At 39.1% G+C, this 11,979-nt stretch overlaps 1 protein-coding gene across 1 annotated transcript; it reads left to right on the top strand.

Moving 5' to 3' along the window:
- The first annotated feature begins 2,141 nt into the window (after window positions 1-2,141).
- On the top strand, window positions 2,142-10,194 carry MTCL3 (MTCL family member 3). The gene is made up of 6 exons (XM_010163496.2): window positions 2,142-2,183; window positions 5,806-5,877; window positions 6,755-7,921; window positions 8,817-8,831; window positions 9,382-9,541; window positions 10,139-10,194. The coding sequence occupies exons 1-6, from the start codon at window positions 2,142-2,144 to the stop codon at window positions 10,192-10,194; spliced, it is 1,512 nt and encodes a 503-aa protein (XP_010161798.2).
- The last annotated feature ends 1,785 nt before the right edge of the window (window positions 10,195-11,979 follow it).

Here is an 11,979-nt window from a genome sequence, read left to right as displayed (position 1 = left end):
TCCAAAATATTCATGATGATTGGCTTTTACATTTCGGGATTAGGGAGCCAAGTGTAAGCTGACTGTGATCTCTGCATCCATAATGAGGCCCACTTGGATAGTGCTGGGGGACTAACCATGTCTAGCTCTTCCACCTTTTGAAAGGTTCAAATGGCAGGAGATCTCTTCCTCTTCAGAGAAGTTGCTTCCACTGTTTTATGGTATCCTGGTGGATGAAGGAGAGTGTAATCACAGAAACCAAAGTATCGGAGTTCAGCTGGCTATTTAACCAGGTCACATAGAGAGCTTTGAAAAGGCAGCTTTCATCTTCTACTGCTCAGGATTTTTTTCAAATAAGAAAAAGAAGGAAGCAAATGTAATGGAAGCATAAATGTGCTGCTTCATTTTATGCATTGCAAAGAATACTTTTACCTAGATATAGCACAGAATTATCATTATTTGCTGTAGCAATGTGGTTTTGGATTGAAATGGAAGAGGTTTCTCTAGGTAAAGTGCAAATATTGTGTATCTTTTTCTCTCCTTTTTTTTTCTAATTTAATTGGCAAGTGAATAACGGCAAACATCTGAAAATGATAACTGAAATAACTCCTAAATAAATGCAAATGAAATAATACAGATTTTGGAGGGCAACTCCTCTTTTCTCTTCTGCAATATGAACGCATTCAAAAGACTACATAAGAACTATTTTTCTCTCTATGGTGAAGTAGTAAAGATCGCTTTCCTTTTGTATCATTCCTCAGCAGTGTTTTAAAATACACCAGTTTTAATATGAAGAGAGCATTGCTAGAGTTAGTAGGAATATGCTTAGTGTTTGTTTAGCGTTTGTTGGCGTTTCACTTATCCCCTGCTTTTTCTTTCCTGCCTTAATTTTGGAAGCAAGTAGAATACTGAAATACTCAGGACTCCTGCCCTTGAAGTGGGGTAGAAGGAGTAGAGGGTTGTATCATTCTATGTACTTGTGCCAATGACAGACAAAGCCAGTGTCTTGTGTTTGTTGCTGCCAAATTGCACTAATATATCTCATAATAAGGGAGACATTTTAAGAACAAAAATTTTTTTGAGGAGAATGTGGATTTTCAATTTGCCAACATGGATAGTGTCCATTTAGTTTTTACTGCATGTTCTAGTACATTCAATTAGAGTCAGTGGCAGTAAACTAAAAAAAAATCTGTTGCATCTGTTTTGATCCAGCTCCGTGAGCTAACCAGCCATATCGACTGAAGAGAAAATGCAGAGAGAGTCTTAGGGCAAATTTCCATTTCCCTGGTCATAGTCACTCTGTGCTAGACAGAGACAAGCTTGTGCAGCACAGAAGTTGTTCAGTATTCAATGACTTTTCAAGCCTGTGAAGATGATCTTAGGTTTGCTGTGATTTTTGAAAGCTCTGCAGATCTGTCACAGCATTTGGGAGGCAGCTAACTGTAACTGTGTGCAGTGCAGTTGTGTGCAGATGAGAAGGTTCGGTTGCAGCTGTGGTGGTTCAGGAAGCTGCCTGCCCTTTACCTTAGCCTTTTCTGTGAGGAGGGAGAAGCGCTGTTCATCCATAAATCCCTTGATGTGTCAGGAATTCCTTCTGTGGTTGCCTACATTGATTTTTAGATCACATACTCCCAGATCAGGCTTGAAATAATCAAACCTAAGCATTTTGAATAATCTTGGTATCTTTTGCTTAGGGCTTTATTAATTGCAGAGAGATTTACTGTAGCTTTGGATCAGGTAGTGAGAATTTGAGTTCATTTTACGGCTTTGATACTCAGTGGAGTGTGATGCTATTATTCTTGCATTGTGTTATTCTCAGAGTAGATTTCAGGTCTTTTTATGCCCGAGAAGCACTGAGCGTCACAGGTGATGTGAGGACTGCACATTTGGCTTGCAGTTTAGGGCTGGCAAGAGAAGGATTATACCATCTGGTCTTGTCTTGAGAAGTGCTTAGCATCTCCAGCAAGACATTGGATAAACTCCAGTGAAGGTCGCCGGAAAATTGATGCTGCTGAATATTGCAACAGAATTTTCCATTGCATGTCATCCAGTGTGCATATAATACGACCATTATCAGTGGTCTTACCTAGACTGTGGAAACTTCTCAGCATTGCCAGAACACACATGCAGCCCCATATGTGCTGGCTACAGTGAATGCTAGAATGGTCAGGTCAAAACCAGGTTTACCTCCTAGTCTTTCAGAGGTAAGCAGAGATTATACAATGTAGTGGTACATGTCCCGGTTGCTGATCTTACTGTCCCTAGTGCTGTTGAAATATTTCATTAGTACTTGAGCACTTTAGCAAACCCTCCATTGTAGAAACACTATTATGTGGTTTTTGCTTATTCTTTTCTCCTGCAGATGAGTAACTTGGTTCAAGGTTATTAAAACCATAAAGCTGTCTGGTAAGCATTACTGATCAGATAGTGCAAAAGCAGTCTTAAGTTTGGCACTTTTACCTTTGTCTTTTTTTAACTCATAATCATTGAATAGTGTGAACTGAATATGATTTTTAAAATTATATAGAAGAAGAATTATCAGAGCCCAAAAATTATCCTTCACAACAGACTCAAAATCAGTTCTAGAATATGAGGGGCAGATTTTTTTGCTATAGTTGAGAAAACAGCAGAGGTGGCTTTTAGTGGCCCTATAGTATGTTTTGTGGTACACTGTGAGATGGAAAAAGGATCAATGAGTGGAGAATTATATTAAAAGGTGATTAAACACAAAAACTTTTGAACAAACAAATTTAATACAGGAAGGTGGCTGACTCACTCACTGGCCCTGCGAAACATTTGTTAGTATGTCAAAACAAGCCATATGAAGACAGTTTTAATAGTGTCCAGATGCAAGGATAATATGAAGATTCACTTGCAGGAGTCTGGGTTGCTATTTTTTGTTTTGCCATATGTTTATTTGAACTTTTGTTTTCCTTTTTCTGTTTTGTTTTGATACTTCTTTTCATTATCAGCAATACATTGTTTAACACTGAAAATTCAATCGGAAGACTGGACTAGTACAGGGCTTGAGAAAAATGTTATAAAGAGTAGCCACTGTAAATTGTGAAATGTACCTCTGAAAAAACTTTCAAAAATGTGTTATTTACAGCAGAATATACTGTTTGATATGGGGCATTCTTTGTTCAGTTTGAGCATTGCCTCAGTGCCCTAACATGATGTTATGGGGCACTGTGATTTTGCAGATGTCATCTGTCAGCTGAGATGTGCAGGTGACATCTTAACCTCTCGTGATCAGAAATTATCTCATGGTGTTTTTCACAAGAAAACAGATCATACCAATTCCAGCTGGGCCTAATCCACTTACCCAAATAATCCTGCTAATTGAATTTTGCATGTTCTTCATTGCTTTCTGCTATAACACTGTGTTGCTAAACACTGTGATTTCTTGGTGAATAATACAAGCTCCATGGATAGTTTGTTGTCATTCAAGTAGAATGTAACAGAAAGTAGTGCCCAGTCACTGTATAGACACAACTATTGCAGTAATTAAAATGTTGCTATCCTGACTACCAAGAGGAACTTTAACACAAAAGATTTTGAGATAAAGGAGCAAAATGGATTTTTCATTTTGTGTCAAACCCTTAAAAATATTTTTTTGCTGTCTTCTGTAGTTTCTCCTTTTTATTTTTTGTGGGAAACTTTTTTATATAACTTAGCTTCTGAAAAGTTGTAGAGTACACAATGAGTTGCAGCTCAGCATTTCAGAACCTCATTATATCTGGGAAGATGCTGAGCTCGGCACAGTGAATAGAAGGCATTTAGATATTCAAGCAGAAGTACAGTTTAATTTAGTTATTTTATCAGTGGGTGGCATTGGCAAGAATCTGGTGCAAGGAAAAGTCTGCAGTGATAAATAATCTGAAAAGGGGTTTTTCAAAGTGATAATACATAGTGGTATAATCAGTGGTAATACGTAGGTGCATAGTAGGATGCTGCACCTTTGAAAGTTTAGTGCTTTATAAATTTGCCAATTCAAAAAGAAAACCAACAAAAAAACCCTTCCACATGCACATACCATTTCTGCAGTAGGATAACTGATGGATCACCCTGGAGAAGAAGTGGGTTTTTTGTAGACTGGATCCCAAAGTTGTTGGTTTTATTTTTAAAAGGAAAAAGTGAGTTAACTATATTTCTGTGTCTTTTCTGGATTCTTTTAGAATTCTGTGATTTACAGCTATGCAGCTATCACAGCTAAGATGCTAATGATCTTTGGTTTATTGTTTTGTCTATTGAGAGCATTCAGTGTTTCTGCAAGAGGCTTCAGAATTTTAATTCTGGTTCTTGGTGGATCCATCTGTGAATTTTGGTTCTGATTCTGAATCTGAGGTATTTTTTCTTAATTCTTAGATAACTCTACAGTGAATTTGAGCAAAAAGCCTCATGGGAAATCATCTCTTGTGGTTGTTCTGATTTATACATGAGTCATTTCTATGGCATTGACTTTTCCTTTGGAGTGAGCAGTCCACAAGATTAGTAACTGTTATGAGGATGATCTGCAGAAGAAAAAGAACAGTTGGTACCAGCAGGCGAATAGTGCTTGGGATCATTATGTGTAGCATGCTCGCCCACTCTACTCTGTTCATTGAGGATTATGAACATATTTTTTCTGCTGTATGGAACTGGGTGGCTTTTAGATACAGCTGGATTCTCCCCTGGCTGGTGCAGGAAAATGCATATTTCTCAACAGCACAATGAGTCCTTCTACCAGAGAATAATCTCAAAGGGAAATGGTGTTGGTTGTATCACTGCCTTGCCTCAGGGCCTGCATTTTACCTGGGGACATAAAAACTAGGAACAGCTGCAAGTGGGATGTTATGTATTAACATATTCTCTCACTTGCTTTCCTCTCTCCTGCTGTTTTCCTGATCATCTATATTGAGTGTTGACAGCAGGATGGTTGCAGTTGTTTTCCACTGCTACCCACTAATGAACTTTCTACTGTCAGCAATTACAGGATTTTTGCTGGCTATGCTATGAGGCTTCAATCCCAGCGCATCCTGCTCGAAAAGCAAGAGTTTATTTTTTACTCACTTTGGCTACATAGCAGATGAGAAGACACCAAAGAAGCTTGCTCATATGGTGGTGCATACATGTGTCTGTGTGGTGCTGTTCCTAAGCTAATGTGCTTTGTTTCTCACTAGGGCTTTGTACTCCAAGGAGGTTTAAATTGTATTTCCTTGAATATGTTCTGAAAACAGAACAAAACAGATGTATGTGTGAGTTTGTCTGCACAGAGTTTGTCTACAGTGTACACCCACAGAAGTGTGACCGCAATACCCTACAAGCTTGAAGCCTGTGGGTGGGATACAGAGAAAGGTGTGCTTGTAGATGTACACTCAAGTCAACTGATGCAATCTCAGTGACACTGTTTTATGTAGCTTGCCTAGCATCAAAGGCTAAGGCCACATGTCTGCCTCGATGCATCTTTAAGTGCCTTGGCCCCATTAGGGTTAGTATCAAATGGGCGAGACTGAAGCTAGGTTTCATTGCTTGCCTCGGCTTTCCCATCTGTAAGTTACCACTTGGGATACCTGGTTTCTTACTTGTCTTGTCATGTGTTGAACATTCCTTATGCACTAGTCTTTAAATGTGTTGAATTAAGAAGGTAACAGACTGATTAAACCAGTACTTTACTTGTATAACATTGCTGTGCCATTTTTGGGTAGCTCTATCTTCCCTCTGTATTTGCTATATCTCGAGGACTACAAGAAATTAATTCCTTTATAGTTGCTATGTTTTAAAAGAGTGACTGAACTATATACCTCTTCAGTGAAATATTCAGTGCATTTCATTTTGTTGTTGCAGCAATCACTGAAAAGAAGAGGGAGCAAAGACCTACCAAAATCTGAAAAGAAGTCACAGCAGACACCAACAGAGGTATGTTGGAATAGCAATAGCCTCCTCTCATGTGGAGGCTTCAGGGATACTATGGAAATCACAGAATCACAGGGGTTGGAAGGGTCCTCAGGAGATCATCTAGTCCGACCACCCTGCCAAGGCAAGTTCCCTACAGCAGGTTGCACAGGAAAGCGCCCAGGCGGGTTTTGAACATCTCCAGAGATGGAGACTCCACAACCTCTCTGGGCAGCCTACCCCAGTGCTCAATCACCCTCACAGTAAAGAAGTTTTTCCTTAAGTTTGTGTGGAAAATTATGTACATGATTTGTAGATTTGCACTTTAGTTGCTTGTTTGCTTTGCTCTTTGTTTTCCTGTATGCTGTGAAACAGAGAGCTCTTACCCCAGATCTGCAGTCAGACAAGGACCATGTAAACAAACAGGTAGTGCTGCAACAGAACCCACCAGTTTTCATGTACTCTCTAGTTTACACAAAATAAGTAAATGGGAGCACCAGTGAAATGAGATTATAGACCATTTGTGTGCTGTCTTAAGGGTTTTTGAACACTATAAAGTCTATTACAATGTCGCAAGCGTCTTGAGGTCCCTTCCAATCCCCAACATTCTGTGATTCTGTGATTCTGTGATTTTTTACAAGGTCCTCACCCCTACAATGTATTTTCTGGGGACTGTGTAAACTTTAGTCACAAGTAAAATAGTCTTTTCCCTTCTTTTAAATTTAAATATTTATTTCCCTTTCTTTAATTTATTGATCAGTGAAAAAATGATTGCAGGAAAATCTCTTAGTATCTAAAGCTGTGTACCTGTGATTGTTAATCTTGTAATTTAAGACCATCCACTGGAGGTCTCCTGTTTTACATCAAGTTTCTTCAAATACTTCTATTTCTTTTTTCTAAGGAGGACAATGAAGACCTGAAATGCCAGCTACAGTTTGTCAAAGAAGAAGCAGCCTTGATGAGGAAGAAAATGGCTAAGATCGATAAAGAGAAAGACAGATTTGAACATGAGCTGCAAAAATATAGATCGTTTTATGGGGATTTGGACAGTCCCTTACCAAAAGGTGAAGCAGGTGGGCCACCTACCACAAGAGAAGCTGAACTCAAGCTTCGATTGAGACTTGTGGAGGAGGAAGCTAACATTCTTGGGAGGAAAATAGTGGAACTAGAAGTAGAAAATAGAGGACTGAAAGCAGAACTTGATGATTTAAGAGGAGATGATTTCTCAGGGACTGCTAACCCACTCCTGGGAGAGCAGAGTGAATCCCTGTCAGAATTACGACAGCATTTGCAGCTAGTAGAAGATGAAACGGAATTGCTGAGGAGAAATTTAGCTGATTTGGAAGAACAGAACAAGCGCATAACAGCCGAGCTGAACAAATACAAGTACAAGTCCGGGGCCCATGAGAGCTCTAGGCACCATGATAATGCCAAGACAGAGGCATTACAGGAGGAGCTAAAAGCTGCACGAATGCAGATCAATGAGCTGAGTGGCAAAGTAATGCAACTCCAGTATGAGAACAGAGTCTTAATGTCCAACATGCAACGCTATGACTTGGCCTCTCATCTTGGGATCCGTGGCAGTCCCAGAGACAGTGATGCAGAAAGTGATGCAGGGAAAAAAGAAAGCGATGACGATTCCCGCCCCCCTCACCGCAAAAGGGAAGGCCCCATCGGTGGAGAAAGCGACTCTGAGGAGGTCCGCAACATTCGGTGCCTGACACCCACAAGGTCTTTTTATCCGCCACCGTCTGGGTGGCAGAAAAGCTTCACTGACAGGCAGCAGATGAAGGACATTCGCTCTGAAGCTGAGCGGCTGGGCAAGACAATAGATCGCTTAATTGCTGACACGAGCACCATAATAACAGAGGCAAGAATTTATGTAGCTAATGGGGACCTCTTTGGACTGATGGATGAGGAAGACGATGGAAGCAGAATACGCGAGCATGAGCTTCTTTACCGGATCAACGCACAGATGAAGGCCTTCAGGAAAGAGCTCCAGGCTTTCATCGACAGACTCGAAGTTCCGAAGTCTTCGGATGATCGAAGTGCAGATGAACCTTTGTCAGTGAGTCAGGTAGACTTTTACTTGTTACGGCCTACAGGTAAAAAGGCTCTGCCAAATGAGTTAAGCCACAAATTGGATGTATGGCACATGAAGATCCTTTATTTTAGACAGTGGACAAAAATCGCTATTTCTTAAATTATTTTAAATCCTCATTTGGCCATATGAAACCTTGTTCTACCCATGGGGCTGTTTGTGAACAGTGATTATGTCTGATCTCCTGGAAATTAAAAGAATTATGCTCTAGGAGGTGGAAGATTTTACTCCTTTCTGGCTTTGCAACTGCATTTGCCAGAGTTGTGCCTTCATCACCAGTAAAGGCAGTGCAGACAGCATTTTTGGTACATAAGTGAACATGATTGTTTTCTTAGTGGTTGGGTTCCTGTTAAATGGATTAAAAGAAAATCTTGTTAATCTTAAACAGGAGGAAACATTAATTTTCCAAAATTATAGAGAATATGACAAACCACAGAGAAAAATAAACCATGCAAATCTTCTTTATAGGTAGTATGAATATTGGAATTGCTGTAACTGATTGTATCTTGTTGAAAGCCTATGGGCCACTGTTTACATGCAGTAGTGACTAGCGTCTTCTCTGTAGTTCATTTTTATGCAGAATTGTTCCAGAGAGGTTTTGGGGAGCAAATTCCTTGCTGACTCAAGATCTTCTGCCATGAAAGATGAAAATTACCTACCCTTATCTTATCATGCAGTCCTATAGTTGGCAAATCTTGTTATTGCTCATGGTATTATCCAATGATTTAGTAAATCTCTTGCTGTGTTAATTTACTTTGTGCTGTCCTGCTAGTTTACAATTAAAGTAGTTGTCAGGTGAAGCGGAAAGATATTATTTCTTATTCCTATGCTGACTAACTAGTCTTTTGTTTCCTTGTATCAGAAAGTCACAGACGCAGTGAGTTTAAAGCTAATCAATTACTATACATGTATTGCATGAAATCAAACAGAAACGGCATTTAGCATGCTCACTTTCTGATCTAGCAATAGCTCTGAGCTTGTAGAGCTCCCATTAGCTTAAAGGCAGAGCACTGCATGGATTTATACAAATTTAAAGCAAACTAATCCATATTTTCTCTAAACAAATAACAGCAGTAGTTAAATTGGATATTTCAGGGCTTGACCATGCAGAACTCTTACTGAAGAAAATGGGAGGTGGGCACTTGATCTCTCCATAAGCATAGTCTGATTCACTATTTGTTTTGTTGAGCCTTTGGACTTGCTATTCCATTAATTGACTGTTCTCTTTGTCTTTGTATTTACTTTCCCAGATGTTCCAGCCTATCATTTTACTTATTCTCATCCTTGTATTATTTTCATCCCTTTCATACACAACAATATTTAAACTTGTCTTCCTCTTTACACTGTTTTTTGTACTGTAAACCATTCATCATTTACTGTTCATTGTAGTATTATTTTCAGTTTGTTTATTTTGTCCACCCTCCAAGATAAGACGTGTGAGAGACATAGTTTCTGTAATAGCCACTGCTGTAAAAACACTGAAGACTACTTGTTTGCCAAAACCAAAACCAAACCAAAAAAACCTGCAAAAAACATACCAAAAAGTCACCCGGTTGAATAGGAAACCCGCTCACCACGGTGTTACAGGTAAGTGAACAGAAAATTGTATTTTTCCCTTTATCTGGTTATAGCATTTTTGTATAAATATTTCCTGAGTGACTGGAACCACTTTAATATTCATTAATTTGCACCAGATCAGAAGCAAAACAGAAATCTGCAGAGTGGGTGTGAGGAGTCTATTCCTTTCCTCTTCCCACTCCCAGAAAAAGAATTTGTATTTTAGCCTCATATGAATAGTAAAACCACATTTGATGTGTATTTTGCAAGTGTATGTCACAGCTTATATGTATTTTGTGTGTTTGTGACAATGTTTTTCAGCACTTTATTATGTGGGTTAGACACCACAGAGGGGACAAAATCAGAATGGTTGGTATATAGAGCACTATATCTGTAAGTGGGGCAAAGAGCTGGTACCCGTGAGAATGAGATACACAAGGAGGCAGTATCAGAGTAGGTGAGGAGTCTTCTGAGAGATGTAGGCTGGCTGCATTGACTTGAACTGAAGAGAGTGATGCTAGACACCTTGTCTGATGTCAAATATCTTTTCCTAGCAAACCTAGATTTTCAGATACCATTTTCCAGGCTGTAGCCACCAGGGTTCTGGATTCTCTCTCCTGGTTTCAGAACAAGTTTTGAACGAACATGGTAACTCTTGGCTTGCTGAGTGTGACCCCTTCTAACCATGCCATTGGTAGCAAGTGACCGTAGGTGAGGAAAGCTTGTGTACATATGTCTGCATCAATAGTCACTGAATATTCCTGCCTTGCCTACAAGAGGCTGCACTGAGAGCGCAGGTGACTCATGATCTTTCTATCACACTGAACACAGGCAGTTCCTACAAACAGTACATCTCCACTATGAAAACATAATCTGAAATGCCCAATGGAGCTCAGTTTCCTTTCTGTTTTATTCAACCTATGTTGAAACCACTGAGTCCCACAAATGTGAATTCTCCAAAGGTGATCATTTACAAGTGAGATTTTTTTTTGGTGCAGATACCATAATAAAGAATACAGTAATAAATAGTGGTAATAAGTAAAGCAGCTCTTTTTCTAGCTGGCAATAAGGATTCCCTTTGATTTATCATGCTAGCGCTCTGTTCACCTAACCCATTCCCTGGTGAGAACAATTTTTCTCCATGCCTGGACTGTGCTCTGCTACCTGAAATAGGGGAGAGACACCATTTTGAGAGTAAACCTCTCAGAGGGAAGAAGAGATTGGGCAATAACATTTATTTTATGAAAATGAGCAAACAGTAAACTCACAATATTCAGTATTAAATGAAACTTGTGGTTTTCTCCTTGTTCGTCTGGCTTTCCCTCAGCATACTCTGCAGGTGTAGAAACCTTGATCAGTTAAATTACTTTACCTTGATTTAATCCAGATAGTTATTCCTACCAGGGAATGTTGTTGTCGTTATTTATTTTGTAGTTAGCAAGATATGTCTAAAGGAAATTATAATCAATTTATGTGAGAGTAATAGATAGCCTTGCCTGGTGTCCTGATTAAAGGGGAAGTAATTTTAAGGAGTTTCTAAGCTGCTCTACTTTAAGCTCCACATATTAGAAACTATTATGCCAAGATATGGTTAGGTATATCATCACTTCGCAGTGAGTTTCTCTAACTGTAAAGATAGTTCTTAGATCACCTTTTGCTGCTTTCCTTTCAGCAGCTGTTGTAAGAAATTTTTCAGCAACTGCTTGAGAATTTTTTTTTTCCCCCCCCAATGGATTTGCAATTTGGACATTAAAAGTATAATAATTTGAAGTTTAAACTTGTCATATCAAATCTTAGCATGAGATTGACTTTTTGAGTTTCTTTCTATTTTAGTATTTCCCTTGGGGGAAGAAAAGATCATTTGGGTTTTCTTAAATGTTACTCACTCAATCCCATAAAAGAGAAAAAATCCTACTTAAATCTGATCTGAAGGTCTGGGCTTTCAGATTTTAACCCCCACTTGTTTATACCTTTCTCAGCCTTGTCTGTAACAAGATGAGTAGAGAGGGTTTGATTTACACTGAGTGTATCAGTAACAGTACTACTGTAAAGTAGTAGGAAAGTTTAATACACTGAATTCATACAGTGCACACATCTTGGAAGTAACTGCAAAAGATTGTCTTCTTTCTCAGGAATCAGAAAAGGTGAGGATGAACCTCTTGAGATAGAAGGTGGATATTACCTCTGCACAGGACTGGCAATTATAACCTCATTGATTTCTCACAGTGTTTTTTCTTGCATATAGCTGGAGCTTTCCTCATCCTAATTCTGTCAGGCAACAACAAAGCAAATCAAAACTGAGACCTTTTGGGACATTTAAGGAGTTATTGCACAGGCTACCATCTGAAATTAAAGCATACCAAAGCATATAAATTAATTTTAGAAGCTCTCTACAGTGTTTGAATTTGTGATGAGCAGGAAAAACGGTGAGGACCCTGCAAACCTCAGTATAGGAAAATTTCAATAAG

The sequence above is a fragment of the Antrostomus carolinensis genome, unplaced genomic scaffold (genome assembly GCF_000700745.2).
Source record: "Antrostomus carolinensis isolate BGI_N321 unplaced genomic scaffold, ASM70074v2 scaffold6642, whole genome shotgun sequence".
In the NCBI taxonomy this organism is placed as follows: Eukaryota; Metazoa; Chordata; class Aves; order Caprimulgiformes; family Caprimulgidae; genus Antrostomus; species Antrostomus carolinensis.
The sequence above is the reverse complement of the archived record's forward strand: the minus strand, read 5'-3'. Positions and strand labels throughout refer to the sequence as shown.